General features: G+C 43.1%; 1 protein-coding gene and 1 long non-coding RNA gene across 6 annotated transcripts in view; both read left to right on the plus strand.

Moving 5' to 3' along the window:
* adgrg6 (adhesion G protein-coupled receptor G6) overlaps nt 1-24799 on the plus strand; it is a 117293-nt gene that overhangs the window by 34591 nt on the left and 57903 nt on the right. For all 5 annotated transcript variants that reach the window (XM_040017874.1, XM_040017875.1, XM_040017876.1 and 2 more), the window contains 4 exons: nt 13263-13610; nt 16286-16425; nt 16660-16939; nt 17439-17615. In XM_040017874.1, the coding sequence (XP_039873808.1) occupies nt 13263-13610; nt 16286-16425; nt 16660-16939; nt 17439-17615 (945 nt within the window). The remainder of the gene's footprint in view (nt 1-13262; nt 13611-16285; nt 16426-16659; nt 16940-17438; nt 17616-24799) is intronic.
* Nucleotides 6326-6803, plus strand: LOC120725155. Its single transcript, XR_005694057.1, has 3 exons — nt 6326-6610; nt 6647-6655; nt 6769-6803. It is a non-coding gene; the product is annotated as an uncharacterized LOC120725155 (long non-coding RNA).

Genomic DNA, 24799 nt, shown 5'->3' on the forward strand with positions numbered 1-24799 from the left:
TGACCTAGATGTCAAGGTCAAGGTCAGAGGTCAAGTTTTCTGAAAGTCTGGTGAATGCCTACTACTGCCTTCTACTCAGAGGCTGAGGGAAGTCATGGGGAGCCTCCAATATTTTTACATCCTTTCGCAAATAAAGGCCTCACCTGCCTGTTGGAGCGACTCTGCAGTCATTCTAAAAGGCAGTGATTAAAAGGAGATTTTAAAAAGTGTCAGTATGTGATGAGTTGGGCGTTATACTCAACAAACTGAGCCCTCACAAAAGCCGTCACCAGCGCTTACAAAGTTAATAAGTAACTGCATCCACACACCCCCACCCAACCCCACACCTCACCCCACCGCCCTCCGTGCTGCCTCTCCATAATTAAAATGTTGTAAATCTGCCTTGAGTGAGTAAAATGCACTCTTCTACACTTCTTCATTGTTGCATCTTTTTTAAAAATCCACTCTGGCAGAACTGCAGCAAAGCCAGCCTCCCGTCTCCCACACTAGCTCCCAGACAAAGGCCTTTTGTTTTCAGCTCCATCAGATGGGCTAAACGAACAGTGCTCTGGGTTGTAGCTCTGACAGAGAAGTGTACCCACATGTCGGGCTTCCCGTCAGGACTGGTTTCAGTATTCTGTGTGGGAACTGCTGCAGGAAACAACATCTTCTAGATGTCGACTTTGTTTCATCTAAAAATTTCTCCGAGCACAATGTGGCAGGCTTTGGTCAGTAGCTGGAAGACGTCTCTCAACGTAAATGTAGACACACAGCAAAGTAGACACATGTATTTCCAAACATAACACTGTGTAATTCTAATATTCAGTCGACCTAAAAGTATGTGGACAGTAAAAAAATGTTTTGTCTTTATTGTCAGGCTTGTTAACCCTCTCTGGACTGCTCTGTTTCAAAGAGGGATGAACTCGTGTGGCCATACCTCAGCTAATCGTGACCCAACAACCCAGGATGTGTGTTGCTTCCCTTTGTCATTTGTAAATCGTACGATCATTTCTTCCTCTTAACCATCAAACAGAAGTATTTAAACACGATGCATGCAAAGTGTTCAGGCATGACCTCGTTCAAAAAACGGAATCCTGCATGAACTACAAACTTGGGCATCTCCTCTGCAAATAAATCTAAATAAGCAGGAAGTCTGTGACCTTTCTGATAATCTACCATGAAAGACAATCTTGGACATTAGCAGCAGTTTGTGAAGACACACCTGTACTGTGGAAGAAGTGAGTAAAAATATTTCTGAGGACTAATTTAATTACATAAATGTTCCTCAGTCAGTGATTCCAGTGGAACAGCATGTTGAGCTGGAATCTGGGCTCAAATTGTGTAAAGTCTGTAGTTATGAAAAATGAAGAGTGTTGGGAAAAGGCAAGCCTCTGACACACACACACACACACACAGCCAGTAATTAGCAGTTCAGCATGACTTGCTGCGGGTCATTAGCCTCGGCCCTGCAGCCTGGTTGCGTGGATGCTGATAATTAAAGCGACGTGTTGTTTGTCACATGCTTTTTTTTGGCTGTCAGGAAACTCAGGAGGGTGAATTAGCAGGAGTGAATGAAGGTGTGAAGCACACACACACACACACACACACACACACACACTTCTTTGCTTTCACTGTACCTCAAGACCACAAACCTCCTTCACTCAAACACACTAACTTTAACCTTAGTCAACTCAATGATTTACATCATACAAGAAAAGTTTGGTTCTGTCTCCATTAAGTAGCTGTGAAAGTTCACACACAGACACACACACACACAGAAGCTAATAAAGCAGCAAGCCATCCCAGTAGCCTGTGCCCAACCTGATCTCACCTCCTACTTTTAACAAAACCACAGCCACACACACACACACACACACTGAAGTGGAAACACTAAAACTGTGTGTGTGTTGCGTCATCTGTACTCTGTACAAACAGGCTGTTTACAGTCTCACTGAAATAAAGAAATATGTAATACTTGAGTTAACTGAATGCTTTTTAGCCTTGTTTATGTGTGCGTGTGTGTGTGTGTGTGTGTGTGTGTTTGTGTGTCTCTGTGTGTTCTTTGTTCAGACAGTTGAACTGCTGCTGAAGCTGATGTTTCAGCCTGCCGGTACAGCAGTCCTGCACGGCTATCTCCTCTCTGGAGCAGAGCACAAACACACTGTGCACCGGTTGTTTGTGTCCTGTTCCTGATGCAAATATATTAAGTATTTATTCAATCTAAAGGATGAGAGGTGGAGTTTTAAATTGACTTCTACTTCATCAGCTTTCTGCCTCTAACGAGCTGAATATGAGTCCTCTCTGCCAAACAGGGACAGAAGCCTCCCCAAAGACATAAGAAGGTTCATTATGATCTTTTATCTTTAACAGGAAACACAGCAACACGCACACACACACACACGTTTCCTGTCTAATCTCTGCAGTTCTGGTGGTGGTCAGAGGGCCTGGTGGCGCCAGTGTCCGGCAGCCTCGCCTCTGTCAGTGCGCCCCAGGGTGGCTGTGGCTACAATGTAGCTTGCCATCACCAGTGTGTGAATGTGTGTGTGAATGGGTGGATGACATGTAAAGCGCTTTGGGGTCCTTAGGGACTAGTAAAGCGCTATATAAATACAGGCCATTTACCATTTACCATTCTCCTTTACCCACCAGTCCCTTTTCATGCTTGCCCTCTTTTTTTAATTACTTCCTTTCCTGTCACTTCTCTTCTATTTGTTGCCGTTTTGTCACGTTTTTTTTTTGTGGCATATGTTCAATCTCCCCACCTTTCTTTCCTTCACATGCTGTCCCTGCTGTCCTTTCCTTTGATTATTTATAATATTTTTTGTCTCCATTTATTTACATACACCCCTGAGACATTCCTTCATCCTTTCCTTTCCTTATTTTCTCTTATCTACTTTCTCCAAACGATTTCCTTTATCCAACGTCTCTGACCATCCGTCATTTCCTCTTTCTCCTTTTTTGTCCTCTGTGCTTCCCCTTCTCTGTTCTTTCATTTTTCCTCCTCTCTCCTCTTCCTGTTCTTGTCTTCGTCCTGATCAGAAGATGCTTCCTTTTTGCTTCCTTCTGTTTTTCTTATTTCCTCTCCTCTCCTTGGGATGACCCAGAACATGGCTCACTGTCAGCTCTCGGCTTATAGGTAAAAATGAATAAACTATTTCATTCAGTCCCAATTTTTATTCTGTCAGCAGAATCTGCTGATAATTTGTGTCTCCGTCACATTTCCTGTAAATAAATCCCATTTTCATTCTGTTTGGCTTGGCTTTGATTCTCTTGCTTTAATCCAATTGATACACACAGGGTGAAATTTATAGCAGTCCACAGAGAAACACTCAATGCTGCCAGGATCATAAAATATTAACCTTTCAAATTAATTCTGTAGTGGTGAAATCATCCTCCTCTCAATGTGTGACAAGCTGCTGCCAAAACCAACCACCCATCTAAATGTAAATGCGTACAGCTGTGCCAGTGCTAATCCTCCGCTCATTACACACGTTCCTAATGATTCCTCCGTTAACTGCGACAGAAATTTAAGGAGACATTAGCAGGAAATAGACTGCTCCTGTCCACTCTCTCTCCCTGACTCACATCATTAGTTAACAGTCGAGCTGCAGAGCGTCCTCTTCATCATGAACGAGGGGGAGGCCGTAACGTTTTCCTCCTGCTCTGATTATCAGCAGTGAAGGTGACTTGGAGCCAGCAAGGAGGCATTAATGTGCTACCGCTGAAATAACAGTCAGCAGATCACACCTCTAACGGAGAGACCCGAAGATCGTTTGTTTTATTATGTCGCTAAACACAAGCAGAAGGAGACAAGGGGGCAAGAAGTGGACTGACCAGATTAAAGCAAGGAGACAGGAGAGGAATTGATGAAGAGAGGGGAAGAAACTGGAGGGAGCAAGGAAAGGAAAAGGGACAGTAAAGAAGAGAAAAAGAGGAAAGGAAACAAGAAATAAAGAAAGGATGAAACAAGAGGAAAGATGTCATAGAAAGCAGAGGAAGAGAAATAAGGTAAAATGAGAAAAATAGAGGAAAGCATACAAGAAGAGATGAAAAAGGAGTCAGGAGGAAACAGGGGAAACTGATGGAAAGGATGGAAGAAGAGAAGAAGTGAAGAAACAAGAAGGAAAACAAGTGAAAGTTGAATAAGAAACAATAACGACAGAGGAAGCATGGTAAAGTCAAGAAGAGGAAACCGAAGAAGAGAAAGGGAAACAAGAAAAGTAAAAAGATGAAAAGGAAAAGGGAAGATGGATGGACTGGAGAAAAAAGGAAAGAGTAGAAGGGAGAATAAGACAGAGGGGGGTGAAAAGAAATTAGGAAACAAGAGGAGAAGAAAAGAGGAAAAAGAGAAGTAAGAACAGCAAAGACGAGCAGGAAGAAGAACGCTGCGCAGTGAAGTGTGTCACTCCTCGGCCCCTCCCACCCTGAAGTCATTGTATCACTCTTGCAGATTATTGTGAAACAAATCTCTCCTCATTTCCCACATTTGCTTATCAGCACAGTCATATTTGCATGGGTGGACTTCCTGTCTGCTGTTCTGCTTTTTTTCCTGTTTGGCGAATACACCCACACCCACCACTAAACACACACACACACGCACACACACACACACACACACACACGTCAGGGTTTATCAGCTGCATGGAGCTGCCAGAGAAATGTCATCACATTAATAAGAGGCAAGCAGAGAAAAGAGAAAGAGTTTAGGTTTGATTGATCCAGCTGCTGAGGTTGTCCCAGGGTGTCTGATTCAGAGCCGTGTGAATCTGTTTACCTACAAAGGTGTGACTGTGTACGTACACACCGGCTGACACTGAGGCCTATTGTCCCGCCTCAGCCAACAGAAATGTTCCAAATACAGTTTTTGAATATTAAGGCTGTACCTGTACCTGTCATTTCACACTTACAACACAACTTCTTGACGGAAGTGCCGGACGCAAACGGCCGACACAGTAAAAGGATGAAAAAAGCAACATGTCATTAGATTATGCAGCACAATTAAAAAAATAAAACAGTTTAAAAGAAGATCTGTGACTAGAGTACATTTTATATTAACATAATGGAGAAAAATACAATTAGCACATTTCCTCAAATAAAAACCACCGGGCCTCGGATAATGGAGGGGTGTGTGGTCGACACAGCAACACAGCTTTTTACAGGCACTTTTAAAAGTAACCCCAATGCCTGCAAATATTTCACAATAAAAGCCCAACATGAAAACAATCCAGTCTTTAAGTGATGACGTGATGAATCCTGCTTCTGGGCCCGAAGTACTCTGAATTTAATAAGGCTGTTGTGTTTTTTACATGTTTTAACCTCCTAGGACCTGGCGTCCACATATGTGGACATCACATTTTGGGTTATTTAGACCAAAATACTCAATTTTGCTTTACAAGGGCCTGATATCCACTTATGAGGACATTATACTGCTACTGTTCTATCAAAATTTTAAACGAATATCCTCATCCTCTTATTTTTCTTAAAAACAAAAATAAGGTAAAAAAATAAATAAATCTGGTAATTCTTTGTTTTTATGTTCTTGGGCCCCAATATGCCCAAATATCAAAGAGAAATTAAAAATGCATGCTGTGGAAAAGTTCGGGTCTTAGGAGGTTAATGCTTTGTATCTTGTTCTATTTTATCTCAACAAGGCAATGATCACTGTAGGCTTCTCTCAGTTTTTATTACCGCTAATCATTTTAAAGCTCAGTTTTTAAACCCGTACAATGTAACTACAGCCCAGCCCATGCAGCAGTATATCAATGAATAACCTCGTATTGCTGATGGGTTATCTCAGTTGTTCTCCTGACTGAAGTTTGGTTTGTTTACAGGCATCCTGCCATGCGATTGCATTTGTCACTAACCATTGGGAACCCTCACGTTAACTTTTATCGAGTGGAAAAAAGCCCTCCGTTCGATAGCGTTCGTCGTCCAAGTTCACTGTTTATATTGTGCTACATAGCTGTGATCACGTGGCACATCATTATATACCAGCTAGCCCAACTTCAGTAACCCTACAAACGTCACTGCTGTTTACTTTCCCATCTTCATTTATGTTGGAAGTGATAGCAGAGCTGTACGTTTTAATTTGTTTCATAAATGCCTCAGTCAGAACATGGTATATTATATTTAGATGGAAGCTAGCGAGCTGACTCCCTGCTAACGTCTAACTCAGTTAAACTTAATAAATTCTGTTTTCATGGATGCCTGGATGTTAAACTTAATTATCACACCTGGTAAAGCAGCCACACTGATCATTTTATTACAGATGAAAGAATTTAGACAGTTTTTCAACTCAGTAATGCTGCAGTGTTCGTTTAATTTAGGGACCTGCAGCGGAGTTTGGGCCCAGACATGGCTAATGACGTCAGACTTAAAGACCAGATAAGAATGGTTTCTTTTTTCTTTTAATTTCATGGATGTGGTGAAGGAGGACATGCAGAGGATTGGGATGTGTTGGGATCCCTTCACCCCAACCGGTCACAGCAGATTCCGGCATTCCGGTTCTGGCAGAACCTGAGTCTGGGTTCTGCCAGAGTTTACTTCCTGTTAAAAGGGACTTTTTCTTTCCCACTGCTGCCAAGTGCTTGCCCTAAGGGGTCAATTGTTGTTGGGTTTTTTCTGTGTTGTTGTAGGGTCTTAACCTTACATTATAAAGTGCCTTGAGGAGACTGCTGTTGTAATTTGGTGGTCAAAGCTCATTTGCTGGTGTTGTGTTTTATTCATGTTCATGTTAGCTAAGCACAGACCTTCCCAAAGTGTGGGGCCCGCCCCCTAGGGGAGGCGCAGAGCCATGGCAGGGGGGGCGCGGTATGAAAAGAGGGGAAAAAAAACCCAAAACGCTTGGACACTGCTACCATGGGGCGCCCACGGAAACGCAAAGCAGGAGATAAAGCATGGCTGAACATGTTTCCAAACCAACTTCATTCTAAGCCAAAGACTAGAAAATATCGTGAAGCATATCTTCCCTTTGGCTTCACCTGCACAAGTGCCGAGGTAGGTCTCCCCTGCAGAATTGGTTTTAACTTGTTGGGAGCACGCGCTGGGCTCTTCTAATCACGGACAAACAGTATCCCACATTCTTGATTTTTAGTTCACAAACACTTGTTGTAATGAGTAACTACTCCTGACATTTTGGAGATGTTAGCTCTTTATACAGTAAAGTTACAGTGGGATACAAATAATGTCAGGCTGATCCTGCCATGATTTGTTCCCTCGGTTCAAATCACGGACAAACAGTATCCCACAGCTGTTTATGTGTTTAAACCCATTTTGCAGAGAGGCATTTTTTGAAAAATGTATTGATATCAATGTTGAATATTATTATACAGGAAAAAAACATCTACACGTAAAATAATCACACTGTGATGCCTCTGCCTTTGTAAATGGAGGGACAGTAACTGTGTGTGTATATGTAAGCGTGTAAAACCTGAAGATTAACAGTCAGATTAACAGAAACGGTATTTTGTCTCTATCTGCTAGTCTGCAATTCATCTCATGTAAACAATAACGTGGCGCACAGCGTGACGTGAAAAAAGGCACATACCTTTAACGTTGCGTGACGAACTCTGTATTCCTCGTCCACACGGAAACGCAAAAAAGGAGTTTTAAAAAAATCTGTTTTCGGTGATTCGAAACGCCGTTTATGTGTGGACGAAACAGCTGCGTTTTCAAAAATACCCGTGTAGGTGTGGACGTAGCGTAAAAGAGTTAGTAGTTTATTTTATTACTACCTGCAGATTACTTGTATTTGCTTAATTGTTTACTAAATGTTTGAGGTGTGAAATAAACCGCAATGGAGCAAAATATGGGTGTGTGTGGTTGGAGGATGTGTGCGTGCATGTGCGTGCACGCGGGGGGGGGGGGCGAACATTATTCTTGTAAAACAAGGGGGGGGGCTAGCAAAAAAAAGTTTGGGAACCACTGGCTTAGCAGAGCAGTGACACCATGAGTGCAGCAGGCAGCTGTGTTAATTAATTGAGGCCCCTCCCCTGTGTCATTATTTTAAATGACCCATCTGGGGAATTTCAGGCTACCTTGCCCATCTTCTTCCACACACCACAGAACTAACAGCCTGATGATATAAATTTAACGAGACAGTCAGGACAAGGTCGGATTTAGGATTTGTAGTAAAGTATGATTACAGGTAAAATTCAAACAACTGTAATTCAAAGCCTGGCTTTTAATTGTTGTTTCACATGATGGACTGTTAACCTTCTGAAGATGCTAATAAAGAGCACTGTATCTTTGTACCATTTTTTGTTGTTTTTACTCCATCTTTTGTTGCGTTTAGGGAAAAATCTAGTTTCTACTAAAGCAAGCCATTTGTAATTAGACAAATGTTTATTGCACGTTAAAGATAAGTATACACACTTCAACATACAAGCACATAATAAACCATTCACTCCAACATACACACAAACATGCAAAGAGATGCAAACTATGGTTGAAAGTAATGGGGGAAGATTAAAGGAAGGCTAAACCATAAAGAAGAGCTTTCAGCAGTTGTTTAAAACAAACCACAGATTCAGCAGACCTCAACAGCACAATTGATGGTTTGCTATTTCCAGCATCCTGAATAAACTGGAGGGATCCTTTTAAAACAAACAAATATGAAAATATGTTTGCAGCCATCTGTGGAATCTTATGCTTGTGTAGTAAACTGCCCTACTCTTTTGAAATGATTTCATAATTGAACTGAACAGGCAAGCTGGGGTACCCTATACACTGGCTGCAGTTTTAAACTTTTAGACACACGGTTATGCCTTACACCTTTTTCTTTTGTTAAGTTTGACTATCAAGGCAAGCAACCAATAAATTCTGCCGGATTCTTAACTGTCCTGTTGTCGTCCTCCTTCATTGAGGTTGTCCAGTGTTGCTGTCTCCTTCCTACCTTTGCCTCAACCATGGTGGGGGGGACGTAACACAAATGGGGGCTCGTCCGGGATCTTTTTATGCTGTGGACAACCTAACTTAACGAAAGAGTGTTGTGATTTTAGGGTGGCTACGTTTCATGGTTGCGGTTGAAGATGAATTTTGACCTGCTTGATTTTGTTAATCAACCTAGCGTTGACAAGATTGACTTGTGTCGCAAAGACGACTTGTTAAGTATTGCTGCCCAGTATAAACTTTCGTACTGAAATACGGAGTGAAGAAGGACATTAAGCAGGCTTCGTTGGAGGGGTTAATAGAGTTGGGTGTTCTAATTAGCCCTGCTATGACTGAGGTACCCTCTCAGGACCCCTTAGCTTCCCCTGGACCCTCTGCTAATCCAGCTTCTCCAGAGAGAACTGAAGAGCAAGCTCTACTTGCTACACCTTCAGGTGCCCAAGTTAAATCAGATGTGGCTCCCCAAACTCTGCCTCGCTTTAAGCCTTTCTCTACAGAATCCCGCAGCCGAGTGTGAAGCAGCGGGAATGAGGATCAGCACCTCCAAATCTGAGGCCATGGTTCTCAGCCGGAAAAGGGTGGAGTGCCCACTCAGGGTCGGGGATGAGTTCCTGCCCCAAGTGGAGGAGTTCAAGTATCTCGGGGTCTTGTTCGCGAGTGATGGGAGAAGGGAGCCGGAGATCGACAGACAGATTGGGGCTGCAGCTGCAGTAATGCGGACGCTGCACCGGTCCGTCGTGGTGAAGAGGGAGCTGAGTGTAAAAGCGAAGCTCTCAATTTACCGGTCGATCTACGTCCCTACCCTCACCTATGGCCACGAGCTGTGGGTAGTGACCGAAAGAACGAGATCGCGGATACAAGCGGCAGAAATGAGCTTCCTCCGAAGGGTGGCTGGCCTCTCCCTTAGAGATAGGGTGAGAAGTTCGGCCATCCAGGAGGGGCTCAGAGTAGAGCAGCTGCTGCTCCACATCGAAAGGAGCCAGCTGAGGTGGTTCGGGCATCTGACAAGGATGCCCCCTGGGCGCCTCCTGGGTGAGGTATTCCAGGCATGTCCCACCGGGAGGAGGCCCCGGGGCAGACCCAGGACACGCTGGAGAGATTATATCTCTCGGCTGGCCTGGGAACGCCTTGGTGTTCACCCGGATAAGCTGGAGGAGGTGGCTGGGGAGAGGGAGGTCTAGGCCTCTTTGCTTAGGCTGCTGCCCCTGCGACCCGGTCTCGGATAAAGCGGATGAAGATGGATGGATGGATGACTAATTATGCCAGACTAAGTGAATTACACCCAGCACCTTTAAATCCATTGAATAAACAATGTCCAGGGCATCCTGCTATATTCAGCCAGCACATTGTGCAGGCATTGTGCCGAAGAGACATGAAAGAGAAGCGTCAGAGTCTGTGAGCCTTGTAGTTTGATATTCAGGCTGAAAACATGAAACCTTTTTTTTTTTTTTTTTTTTTCCTGCTTTTGCTGCTCTGATCTTGAAGATATCGACACTCAGACCAGCTGCAGTCAAACAGAAGCACGCAGGACTGGTCAGACCAATGGTATTTGGACACTTAGAGTGCACTCAGGGAGAGCACTCTAAGTTAGTGAATTTAAAAATATTATGGCTGAATATTAAAATGTTGGCTGATGAGGGTCCAGCCATTAGAGTCAATCAGAAGGGTCGGCTGTTCACAGCTTGTAAAGCTGAGTTGGAGACGAGAGAATCCAGAGAAATGTGAAGTTGTACTGCCAGAAACTTGAGAGGAGGCTTTTAGGCTTTTGAGGGATGAACTGTGCGACTTACAAATGCGCCCCCCCCCCCCCTTCCACAGACACAAAGCCTACCCTGAATGAAATCAGGGAATCAGGAGAGATGGAGGGTTTCACCAAGAAAAGTCTACACTCCCCAAGAGACATGGGGAAACACTCATTTTGTGTGTGTGTGTGTGAGTGAGAAAGAGGAAGAGAGAGAAGCAGAGCTGGGAAAGAGAGAGAGAGTGAAGCTGTTTTCTGAATCGTGTGGCAGCGTCTAGCTTTTCCATTAGTGGAAGGGAGGAAAAAAAGCTTGGTGCTTTTTGATGTTACATCCAAATGTTCCTAAAATTTCACGCTGAACAACTTTAATGGGAGCAAAAGGTTTAGCTGAGACACACTCACACACACACAGGAGGAGTGGAATTTTTGTGCATAAATTTGCCATGTGTGCTGTGAATGTGTTTGCGTGTTTGCGTGCACCTGTGCAGTCAGAGTCTGCATGTGTATTTCTGTCAGCATAGAAATCCTACATCACCCTCCGTTGATCCGACATGTTCAGCATGCTTTCAGTAAATTGCTTGTAGAACATAAATGACTCAAGGAAAGAGGGGTGGAATAAATGGGGGGATATAACCTCACGCTCCACGGTTTCAACTTTTCAATTCAGCCAATGCCATTTCAAAGCCAGGTGCATTAAAAGGCAGAAGCACAGCAGGAGTATGGCTTACAGTGGCAGAAAGCATTTAAAACCTTTTTTGGGACACAGTCAGCAAGAGTTTGTCACCACCCGTGAGTGGTGATTGTGTATGTGCAGGTTTTTGTGTCCCGTGTCCTCTGAAATCACCAATCACCAGATAGGCAAATAGCCTCGTCACAGTGTAAACAAACCCTGAATCCACAGAGTTAAAAAAACATGAAGCACGAAGGTGATCACGGTTTCTTAGGCAGAGGTCTCTAAAGGACACAGCTGGGAGATTCCTAAATACTCCTCGGCCATCGCTGTGGATGGTAGGCGTGTCCGAGGATATGCCTGAGCTAGGCTTGTGCATTTGATTGACCAATTGGATGTGAAGGCTGGGGAACACCTACTCTGATTGAGTAACAGTAACACAGCACTGCAAAGACTCCTTATGTGTGTTTTTGGGAATCTGTGAAGAAGCATCATGTCGAGGATGTTCCATTAGCAGAGAAACACTCACCCCTTCCTCAGGTCACTCATACGTACAAATATTTGTGAAAGGAGGTAAATGTGTGGCAATTCGCTTATTTAAATGCATTTAAATGACTCCTTTTTCATGTTATGACTCGTGCTGGTGGCTCAAAGGATTAACGGCCATGATTTAGCTGTTTGAGCAGCTGTCTCCTTATTTTTGATTTAAGCAGCGCTATAGAAGCCTGAAAGCGTTTCAGGATCTGGCAACATGCCACGATTGTTTCAGCCGCTCGTAATTTGAAGTCTGCTGCACTTGGTTAAAAACATTTACCAGAACGATGCGTGAGCTTCACCTCATCTGCTTCTGTTCCCATGAGCGAGGCGCGGAGCTGTCAGTTTCTGCAGTAAAACATATGAATATGAAATAAGACGACTGTGAGAAATGTTACACCGCCAAGCTTTTCTTATTGGAACGAGGGCTCTGAGACGCGTGCACGTGCATGCTGGCGTTTCTGACGTTGGCTGTGGTTTTGGCTGCCGCAAGAGCCGAGCCCGAGATCAACGGAGGCCATTGTTGCCCCGAGCGAGAGAAGCAAACCATTCTTTCCACTTTCCATTTCAGCTCTTGTCTGTTATTATTTTTTTTCCTCAGGAAACGTTCTTGTTTCCAGCTGTTGTTAAGGACGATGAAGGCCAACATGTTTCATGTTTAGAAAATTTTAAATCAAGCTTCATTAACAGCCAACATTTTACGGTTGGAGGTGGATAGGGCTATACGTGGCCCCGTTACCGGGATGTGAAAATGTGAAATATGACTTTATATTAACTTAAATATGGAATCTCAGCCGGCCGAAGTGCAGCATGTATCGGTACCTTTAAATGAAAGTGGTTTTCTTTGGATCTCAGAGAACTGAACACAGCTGCTCTTGTTTTTTTGTTTTTTTTCTGCCAAGATTTTCACATTTTTGTTTAAAACTTAAGAATTTGACTGCTTCTTGAAACAAGGGTGACTCACTCACTTTGCATGTGCATGCTTGTGTGTTTTCAATGTAAACTTGCAAGAGACTGGTTGTGGTGTCAGTCTGCTAGTTTGATTACACTCTGGATTAACTGCACGAGTTGTTCTGGCTCATAACTGAAGTGCAATTGCTCCAAGATTACTCCTGAACTACTCTTCTTGCATCTTATCTTATTGTCCTGTAAACAGCAATAAAACGTATTGGGTTTGTCTTCTGAGTCCTTCTTGAAAACCTTTCTTGATCCCTGACTGGCTGACTGGGCTGCGTTTGTCCGTGAGAACTACTTTGCCTTTTGACTTCTAAAGATTGTATGAAATATGTCTGTTCCCTGTCTGTTTCACATCTTATGGCCCTGTAGTCCTGTACTCTTTGTCTCATTCTTATCCCCGTGTCCTTGTTTACTAAGCGTCCTGTCTCCGTTATGTTGCTGCCTCATTGAAGGTTGTCACAGTGTGAACACTCATGAATTTATCACCCCCAGTACTGGGCTGCGCCTCCACAAACTGTAACCTGGTGCTAACGGAGGCCCAGAGAGAAATCACATCACCGTGCTATCCCCAGAGATACCCCAATTCGTACAACTGTAGGTGGATCATGCAGGCCCCCACCGGCTTCATTATCCAGCTGTCCTTCCTGGACTTTGAACTGGAGGAGGCGCCGGGATGCATCTATGACTGGGTGAAGGTGAATACAGGCAGCGCTGAAGTTGTGTTCTGTGGTCTGACGGCCAACGGGCTGACGCTAAACTCAACGGGGAACCAGATGGTGCTGTCTTTTACCTCCGACTTCAGTGTGCAGAAGAAAGGCTTCAGAGTTAGCTTCCAACATGGTAGGTGAAAGCCGCCAACAGGGTCCTGATCTTCAGCTGTGTCTTAACTAAGTCAGGCATTAAACAATAAGAGTTTGAGGATGGGTTTGGTGACAAGGACGGCTCATTTGGTTACATCAAAGGGCCGATGTTACAGTATAAGGATTACAAATGCTCTGCTCACTAAATTCTGACCAAAAGCACCATTGTCACATGTAACACACAGTGTTTAATCAAGGAGAATTTGGTCCAGGAGGTTTTTCTCACGCAGGTGTGAACCCACTTTGGTTTGCTGACATGTGAAATCTTTGCAGCCGACCATTAGCAGTCCAACAACCAGCCAGTGTTTATGTACTCACAGATGGAGGATGTATGTGTGCAGCATACTGCAAAGTTTCAAACTGGTAAAAACCAGCAGGGGTGTCAAATGTACGGCCCGCTGGCCACATCCGCCATACAATTATATCCAGCCCATGAGATAATTTCATATGTCAGTTATTGATAGCCCTGCTGAGAATCCATGCGGACGGGGGCGGGACTTTAATTTGATAGGAATGATACATAAAAAAAAAAAACTCCCTTATGGCTGTTCGTACTGCACAAAGTAATTTACAGTACGATAAACAATTAACCTGCTGAACCCCAATGCCCCGTTACCGGAGACGAGAGGGAGAACATCTGGTTTAATGTGATGTACAGAGATCTGTTATTTAAACATAGACGTGTGGGGTATCCACGGGAACGTCAGAATCTCAGCTGAAAGCTCACAAAACCATTTTAACGACCACCAAACAGCTGAAACAGCAAACGATGAAAGAACAGGTAAACAGACTCTGCAAAAAGATGTAAACACAAAGTACGGCACGTTCACCTGATGGCGTATACGTGGACACACCATCAGTGCTGACGTCTCACATATTCTGATGTTGCAACCTCATTTCTGCTGTTCAATTCCGAAGAAATTTCAACTTTCACAAATTCTGCCAAATAACAAAACACGTAGCTTTGTCTCTAATAAAACCTCAGTGAAAAACAAAGGTTTCTGTTTTTCACTTTCTACCATAAAAATCTATTTTTTAAGACTTAAGTTAAAATCTAATGGACAGTATCGAAAATGGGCTAGCAGAACGTTTTCTGCAATTTTACATATTTATTTCTTACAGTTTAAGTCCAAAGAGTTGCGCTGACAGATTTCTTCTTTGTCACAGCAAAGAACGAAATCAATTAAACACATAACTGGCCCACTTAAGGTCAAAGTTTGCTGTAAAATGAGTTTGACACCCCTGGCATAAAGCCTTAAATCATGTGAAGAGGCCTCATGGTCTCTGAATGAACCAACAGGTGCAGATAACATATAGCGTTAGCTTAGCATGGATTTCAGGGCAGTTTGTCGGCCCAGGAAATGTTGGACATTGGACTGGAGAGTGGAAAGGCTTTGTTGTTTAGTACTAGGTGTCCAGTGTCATTGCACTCCCTACTCTTCATTCACCAACACGTTAAGACACCTGCCATCAATGCCTGTGTACAGCTCCTAGCTCCAGCTTAACACCATGACAACAAAGCTGTTCCTAAATCAGAAACATTTATCATTTATCATCTAAAAACAGAGGGAAGTGTTTCCACACCAGTTGTTTCATCAGTGATAAAAAGTATAATCAGTCAATCAATTTCCTGGTTTGTATGAGAGGCTGAATTGGACTTGGAAACTACATTGTCTCCTCGCTGGAGGCCAGCCTCCTGACTTTAGCTGTATGAGTTCATGCACAGTCTGACTGAAGGTGCATGTTTTTAGGTTATCGTGCAGTCAAGAGACCGGAGCGTCTCAGACGTCACAGACAGTCCGATGTGTCACCGACTGACCCAACGCTGTTGCAGTGTGTTGATGCACCGTGTGTACCTGCCTTCCTGCATGTTTGCTGTGTAGTCGTATTTGAGCGCTTTTCCAGTGAGCAGTGAGAGATGACAGCTCCAGCCAGAGCCGCTCTCCTGCTGAGAAACGTCGTTTGACGTGACGCTTGAGAAAGGCTGAGGTCCTGGTTAGGAGCTGCTTGTGGATAAAACGTCTGTTTTCTGAGAGTCGAACTCAGACTCATCGTCACCGCTTTGCTTTTTTCAGTCAAACTTTCATTTAAAAAGTTCGGCACATGAAGCAAATATTATCACCAAATCACATCTGAACAATAATAATTAGCTTTGTTGGGTGAAATCGAGTTTTGATTTGACCTGTTTAATCTGAAAAACCAATCAAAGACTCGTTAATTTTCCCTTCTGTGATTCTGAGTTTTCACTCCTGTTTTTGTCCTTTTGTTTTTTTTTTTTCTTTTTTAAACATTTCTTTCTTTCCTTGATTGAATTTCTGGATTTCTTTTTTTTTTTTTTTTTTTTTTTTTTTTTTTTTTTTATCTCTTTACATTTTTTGCTTCTCCTACTTTCTATTTTTGTTATTTTTACTCTCTTTCATTCTTTGGTGCTTTTGTTCTGGAATTTTGTCTTTTATTTCATTTCTGTCTTTTTTCCTTTTTTATCCTGAATCTTGAATTTTTCCTGAATTTTCTTTTATTCTTTTTGCTCTTTCACCTTGTTTCCTTTTGCTGTTGCTTGCTTTTTTCCTGTTTCTTTCCTCCTTTTTACTTTTCTCGTCTTTTGTCTTTACTTGTCGTCCTTCCTTCTTCTCGATGTCTGTCTCTGCGTTTTAGTTGCTGTGGCCCTGAGGAACCAGAAGATCAAGATGAGCAGCGGCGTCGGGCAGATCACCAAGGTTGCCAATTCTGTTTCCATCCCTGCGCTGAGTCAGCTGACCATATGCTTCGAGGTGGAGCGCACCCGCCTGAAACAGGTCTGGATAAACGTCACTGATTATTTTAGATCTTTTTGATTTGACTAAACTCCATCTGGTCATTTATTTCTTTATTTCATTAACTTTTTTTTACAGCTTCAGTCTTAAGTAAGTCAAATCATAAGAAAATAGACCCGTTTAGGGGCTTTAAATTATTTAATTTATACGCACATGTGTGTTATTCATCCCACCACAGCAAGTTTGTGTTAGCTATTGTTCTCATTCCCTGAACAGAAAGAATGGATCTTCACTTACTCCAACAACAGCAGCGCCATGTTGCTGAGTCTTGGTTCCGATGGCACGGGGATGAAGATGGTGGTTGATGGAGTGGTCTGTCCAATAGACAACATCATCTTACCATCTGACTTCACTAACTCCATGAAGTCCTTCTGTGTCCTCTGGACATCATCAAATGGACGTGTGGCTGTTTACTTCAATGGGAACTACTGGGCCAAGGCCTGCTCCAGCTCCACCGGACACACCGTGCAGGCTGGGGGAGAATTCCGGATAGGAAGTAAGCTCCAATACGAGTTGTATGTTTTTGATGCATTTTGTTAGACGTGCACGTAAAGTGTCAAACCACTTTAAAGACATTCTGCAGAGAAACTTCACCACCCGGTAATCACAGGTTTGGGGGTCTGCAGGATTATGAGATGTGGAACTGTGTGCATTAAAGGATAAAATGGATGAAAGACACTCGTAGACAGAATATTAAAGCCAAAAAAAAAAAAAAAACCTGGAATGCTGATTCTCTGCGTGACATTTCATGGCGCCCTGTGATGTCACATACAGTAACCTTGGTTTGATAAGTGATGCAGTCACTTCTGTTAGTAAGCGGGAAAGTCTCAAGCCCTGCTCTATGGTGCTGAGCTCATTACTAACCTGCTTCTACCTAAGTAGACATTGATGTAACTGCATACTTTGAGGATGTGGAATTATTATTGTGATCTTAGAGGAAAATAAATTAATACATTTCTGCAATGCTCAGTGCTGTTTTTCTGGGATTTGTTCAGGTCAGCAGCAGAGCTTCGATGGGAACATCTACAACCTGCGGCTGTGGGATTACGCCATGTCCATTCAGGAGCTCGGCGCATTAAAGTGTGACCACGTGGGGAATGTCATCGACTGGGACAACAGCTACTGGACCATCCCGGCCTCTCTGGCCCAGACGAACACCTCGCTCAGCTGCAGTGAGTACAGGAAAGAAATCAAAATGTGATTAAACAAGCATGATGGCGGGAACAGGGGGGTGTGCTGCATGGGCTGTGATAGAGCCACGTGTGTTGCAGGTCAGGGGTGTCACACTGACCTGCCAGGAGGCCTGAACTGGGTCACTGGATGGAAATGTGCAAAAAGGAGAGAACTTTTTTATTCGACTTTTTTACTGCATGAGCACCGATCAGAAAGTTTGTTTCTCTGCACATCCAGCTGCTAATCTTAGATCACTCCCTGGAAGTCCAGTCTGACACTTCGCCATCTAAACAGACCTTGAACACGATCAAAATTTTTAATGACGGATCAATGCCAGGATCGGCACATTCTGAGCCCGACGGCAATGAGTGAGAGCAGGAGCACGATCGCCATGTTTTTAAATCATTTATTGGCTGTTCTGCGATGAATGAGACCCCTGAGGTATCTGCGCACACAGCACTCTGACTGTGAAGGAGATTTTTGGCTGCACCGATACATCGCCATCTTCAGTCACGATCGAAACCGCTTGGCAGATTCGCTGCATCGTTGCCCACTTCCCGAAAAATAAAACCGAAGTTGAATGATGACCAGTTTGACGCTTTAAGAGAGATCCCGCAGCCATCACAGAGGGACTCTAAGAATAGCAGCGGCGCTAAAAGCAGGCACATTTAAATGAGGCTTTTCATTTGCATCGAGCGTTCCCGTAAGCTTCTGCTCACACCTCGTGTTTCACACTAGGAAGCATTGTGTTTCAAGTCAACCGGGCTGCGTCACCGCGGTGGCGTCCGACCCAGAGGTCTGAATCATTGTCAGCATTACATTACCCACAGCCTGCCACAACACACAGAAAAAAGGTGGTTAAATCGAGAAGCCGCGCTGACACGTTTCTTTGATTTACAACATTAGACTGAGAAATGTGGAAAAGCTGAAACACGAAGAAGAAACTAAAAAACTCAAACTCTGTTCTTTAGCTGGAACCAGCGGTCCACACAGAGGAGTCAGGAAGAGCCGAGAGACGTTCTAACACATCATATTTGCTGAGTGTGCACACTAAACGTTGCCATGAAAACATTTTTCTTCCCATTTACTGTGGCACCAAGAAGTCGCATGTCTCTCCCACACACACACACCTCCAGGTACTCTTCAGTCAGCACTTCAGTCTGTTTGCTATCAGCATGGAAAATTAGAACCAGACTTCAGCCAAATTCTGGTAGATTTTAGCTGCGCCTGGTGACTTAATCAGCTCCAGCAACCTGTTTGGCTGCTGATCAGAAATCGCTGTGATTCCTGCTCTGGTCCACAAACCCACTTGGCTGGTGAAACACACAGACACAGATGTGTGCTACTGTACCGCTCCGAATGGAGGCATGTACATTTAAATGACTCAGTTATTAAAGATTTCTCACTGTTTTTATTAACATGTTTTGCACACATACACACACCCACTGGTACAAACCTGCGTGTACTTGTGTGTGTGTGTGTGTGCACGTGTGCGCGCGCCGACAGTGCAGTACCTCCTAGTTAAAGCTTTATAAACGAGCGTATAGCCACAGGAGGTTAGCCACAGCGGTTTTAGTGAAATTCCAGCCAACACTGTACCCACTGGAGAAAGAGCCTTCTGTGTGTGTGTGTGCGTGTGTGTGCGCGTGTGCGTGTGCGTGTGCATGTGTGTGTGTGTGCATGCCTGTTTACCTCTGAGACTTGTGGTGGTTTTTCAGAAATGCATGATTCTGCACTAACCTTCCATATTGTCCTGCGCTTACAGTAAGAAGCTGACATTATTATCTTTTCCGGGGGGTGGGGGCATTCACTTTAGCTGTACCTGAAACTTTATCTGTGAGATCCACACATACAGAGACTTTATAGACCGAGACATGAGTGAGGTTTTTCATGTTACAGCTTTGACATGGTGCAGCACACAGTGCACAACAAGCTTCAGAGCGACATCAACACTTCAGTCAGTTAAATCAGTAAGTAGATGGAAAACACATAAGAAAGTGTTTAAGACTGCAGGCATTTCCATTTCGGGTAACCTCCACACATCTGCAGACACGCACTTTTGATTTTGAGGGATCTGCCTAATTCCTGGAGCTTCAGACCACCTACGCTGGTTTGACTGATGTTCTGAAGATTAAACGCTGCCTGAGTGACTGATGACTTACTTTCTGTCTTTTGTTTATTAAGTGTGTCAACCTCACATTTGCATTTACAGATCTCTCCAATGATTCTTGTCTGTATTGTTTTGGAACTCATGCCCACTAACCTGTCCCTCTCTTCACAGTTTGCTACCCTCATTGTATTCACTTAACAACTACTGCGCCAGCTAGTGGTGAGTGCTGCTAACACCTTGTGTGCACCTGTGTGAGTGTGAGTTTATGTGTGTGTTGGCTTGTGCTAATGCATGAACTGGGATATGTAATGGTCTCCTTTTATCATTCTAACACGGTAGCCTTTGGATTCATGTTTCTTTAATGTAGAAAAATCAGCAAAACATAATCACAAAACAAAAGATCTTCCCCAGCAGCAGTTATTTAAAGGTTCTGTATATGTTATTCTCGGATTATTATAGGTTCAGATTATCAGATGTGTATGAAAGCTGTAGATTATGCTCTGTGGCATCTTCCATCAATTTCCGGATGCACTTTGAAGCCTTGACTTTACCAGGATGTTTTTTTGGCCTGTATTAAAGCAATCCGCATCTATATACTGTACAGATGCAACACGCATCTCTTCTCTGTGCATTAAATACTGTCATAACCCTGCAGCCGAATCATCCAGCGATACAGAAATGCATTGTTAGATAAACTAAACTCTTTTTTTCATTTCATCATCAGTATCCAGAGGTTCCCAGGATTAAAACACCATTAAAGTCTCTTCTTTCACATGTTATAAATTAAACATCAGTAATCGTATCATATCAACTCATAATGAAAGTAACTTTTGCTCGTATCCCTAGATGATCACATTTGCTGCAGCTGGCCTTCCGCATTTTGCTCAGCAGCAATCACAGCAGAATTAGTAATAAATAAACATGACATGAACTTAATTGGTCCCTGCAGGGAAACTGGATAATTGCAGCAGGAGGAAACACAAACAGAGGATTAGTCTGGAGAATAAAATGTGTTGGGAGTCATTCGCAGATGTCTGCTGCTCGGAGATTAGAAATGATTTGATGTCACACTCATTCACAGGTTGTGTAGCAGAGGTTCAAATGCAGGTCACAGCTTGTGCAAATGGATTCAGATACACATAAATGTCATTTACACAGAAGCAGTAACAGCAGTGGGAAGGTTTGGAAAAGTCTGAAAAAGCCCTGGAATCTTTTTAATTTCATTCGCTGTCATCCATTGAAGAAAAATGTGATGCGTCTTTAGATTTTTGGACAAAACAAGCAAATATTTTAGATTTTTGCTTAAAAACTGAATAATTATTGAGCTCCAGATTTTAAATCATCTGTCCTTATTTGGTGGTGATCCAGCTGTTTGCAGTGACCTCTCTGTTAATGTCTTTACTATTATTAAGTTTAATTAATGTTCAGGAATTTCAGTTATGTGATCTTTAATTGTCATTGAATTAGACATTTTTGAGGCGAGTCAGGAATAATTGATTGTTCTGTATTGATAAAGCTTATTGATAATTAATAAATAATAATTAGGTGTATACACTAAAAACTGTTTGTGAACTCCCAGAGAGACACAGTTCCACACAAAGCTGTGTTTTATTATTTAAATAAATAATCATTTAAAATGAGTTCTTAGAAGTGAAAGTGGCCCTGGCCGCCCGTTGACCCCCCGCCTCCGTGTTCTTCATTTAATTTATTATATAGTTAAAAAGCGCTTTGTATGTGCTTGTAAAGAAAAAGTTCATTCCATGAAGTGGAATGAAGCAGTTAGATTTACATCATATTCTCATACTTGGTCCAGTATGTTGGGGAAATGAAATTAGTCCGTCAAACAGGTCTCAAAACGTCTTTGTGTAACAGAGGACAGCGTGCAGTAATGCTGGCCATGCACACTGTCCAGAGAGGGAACACTGAGAGTCACTGAGCATTGGAGTGTTAGTGTTTCTGATCAGCAGCCACAGTTTAAGGGTTAACTGAGCGAACTGTTGTGTTTTAGTCTGAGCCCGATGGAGATGCACAGGAAAGGATCAGAGCAGACACGTGAGGTCCCATCTGAAGGTCGCAGAGCTCTTAAACACGCAGGCTTCATGCTAATATTTGCATGTTTGGCTAACGAGCTAAAGGTATTAAGAAAAAAAAAGTCTCAACCATCTTTGCTGAGCTGTAAGCAAACGAACAGTTTTTTAGACACGCTGCTAAAACTAAACGGTCCTCGGTTATGATGTTTTCACTGACTGTGTGCTCACTTCTGAGGGTACAGTTTGTTGGTGCCCATCCTATTCAGATGAACAGTTCACCCTGAATTATATTTTTGTGTTGTAGCATGTTTTCTTCCACTTTAGAAGGAGGGTTCATATAGCCTTCAGTATGTGGACAGTGCTGGTGGACACAGAGTGCTGGATTTACCTGCCAGAGCTTCAGTGGACTTTGATTTTGTGTGGTTTTCATCACCATTTGATGATGTCATCTTTGGCTTTGCCTTTTTTTTACCTGCATTTTTCCCGTGTTTCTTTTCTTTTCTACTTTTTAGCTGTACTGTCAGTGACAATAGCAATGAAGAAATACACTCAAAGGCAATAAACTGCCATCACCATCTCTACTTCATGCCTTAAGCGACTTCTACAAGATATCTCTGTCATGTGTAGAAATGGATAAGGTGGACCCAGAATGCAGACTTGGAGGATGCAGTGGAAATACCAAAGCTAACCTTTAAATCCAGGCTGCAATCCTAGAAATCCAAGAAATCCTAGTAACAAGTGACAGAAAAAAAAACAAAGTCTGTGTATCAAGTGGGAGAAATGTATGTCTGATATCTACCTACCTATCTACCTATCTATCCATCCATCCATCCATCCATCTATCTATCTAAAAACTTTATAATGAAACAAAAACTGGATGATCTGTCCTTTGAAGCATAAAAATGGTGACTAAATATTTTGTATTAATGATGTCTGCGGGGACGCTTTTGTTCCAAGTACACTTCACACTCGTTTATGTCTCCCCGGAGAAAAGTGCTGTTGATTTTGTTTACCTGAAAAGGCTCTTTCCTTTTTTATGAGCCTAGCAGAGAGCCGCTGGCCAAACCAGGTTTATGTGGCTCTCTGGTCTGTTAATGAGGCCAGTGGTGATGGAGGCTATGTGCTCATACAGTTTATATTGTACATGCATGTGCATGTGTGTGTGTTTGCACGTCAGCTTGTCTTTCATCTCCTATTGATGCCGGGGGGGGCAGACACCTACAAGCTGCTAATCGTGTTGCTACAAGGACTTATTCACAGAGTGGCTTTCTTTTAATTTGACACAGTGGACCGTATGTTTTATGGCCTGAAAATAATGCACATTAATTTAGAAGTGCAGTGTGGATGGTTCCTGTGAACAAGCAAAAGCAAAGCTATGTGTATTCATTGGGGAAATATTCAGAAACAAAACACGGCTTCATATGAGAGCTGTTCTACAGGGTGCCTTGAAGTCATCCGCTATCCTGCCAGACCGCAGAGAGAGAATTTAAATCTCGGTTCATCTTTGCCAGCTCAGAGAGGAACATGGGTTTTTTTTCCCAAGTAAAATCCAGCCAGGCACTCACATGGAAAAGCTTCAACGAGCTGAATATTGGTTAACATGCCACAGTGTTATTACAAGTGTCAACTGCTGGTTTATATGAAAATGCTGCACAATATTACTTTAACCGCATCTGGCGCCCATAAATATGGACAAACAGCTCTCGAGTATAAACATGTTTTCCACTTATCACGGTGAGTTATGGTGCGCTGTCCTGTGCCGAGTCATCATATTAATTACAGTTCATGAGCTACTGTCAGCACGGCGACGCCCTGATGAAGCCATACGGGGCGAACATAAGCGCCTTTGCTGACAACGAAAGGAAATTTGCATTTTGAGCTGCTATGAAAACAGATCGCTTGTGTTTTTGTTTGTCTCAAATTCAGATATGCTTCATGTGGACAATTGATTAAGCGTCGCTGAAAAAATAACTGTGAATCTCTTCGTGCTTTTTCCTGACATATATTTTGACAATAATGGCAAAGCAATTTAGTTGTCTAGCAAGTTAAATTAAAGCTCATTACCAGTGACAACTTTCTTCATCTCCCTCCACTCTTTCTGACCCAACACTTTGTGCTGTTAACGGGCTCGGCATATCTGCTTATCAGCACGATGCTGCTTTTAATCTCCAATCACAACATCCTGCACAGAGACAAGAGGAGAATCAGAAAACAGAACAAGAGGCAAAAGTCAAAATAAAAAATAGGACATGGACACGATCACTGTCAGCACAGTTAATGCTGAAGAACATTTATACACCTCAGAGGAGGCAGGATTTTATCTTCTCTCTTAGATTCACGTGATGGAAAAAGAAAGTTGCTGGACTTTTGTGAAGATGTTCCACCTTTGATCCATGACGCTTAAGTTCTAAACAGAACGCATGTGGTGGTTGGCACACTATTATCAAATAACGAGCCGAGGTGGGATAAAAGGCGTGGGTCATTGCCATCACTAGGGTTTTACGGGTGAAGCCACTGTGAGACCTTGCCCCATCCTATCATGTCAGGATGGGGCAAGGTGTGGCTGCATGATTTGCCACCCATATGGGCGTCATGGGAGTTTGCTGTTCTGATTCCTTGTTGTGGTCCAACACCGTGAAGAAAGAAGTTAAAATCTTAATAAAAAAGAATGAACAAAAATTTGCAGTCCAAACAGATGGCGGGTGGCATGAGCAGAGTTTGACATCCACAGTTCAGTTGTTGGTAGTCAGACACTGGAGACAGCACAGCCACATAACACATAAGAACAACTGCAAAATGAGACGGAGTACAATACGACGCAAAGCTGGAAAACAGAGACGGCTAAAGTACAGCTCATGGACGAAAGTTGTCTGATACTCGCATACTTGAAATAGGCAGTGGACATGTGAACATGAAGCCTGACTGGAGAGGGTCATGAGCTTAAGGTTTTCAGGGTTTTTGCTGTCTGTGGGAGATTTGGTTCTGTTAGGGTCATCAGGCTGGTCTTGGAGACGGGGTGAGGAGCTCAAACTAGAACTGCTCA

This window comes from Simochromis diagramma, unplaced genomic scaffold (assembly GCF_900408965.1).
Source record: "Simochromis diagramma unplaced genomic scaffold, fSimDia1.1 OVJJ01000802.1, whole genome shotgun sequence".
NCBI classification, from domain to species: Eukaryota; Metazoa; Chordata; class Actinopteri; order Cichliformes; family Cichlidae; genus Simochromis; species Simochromis diagramma.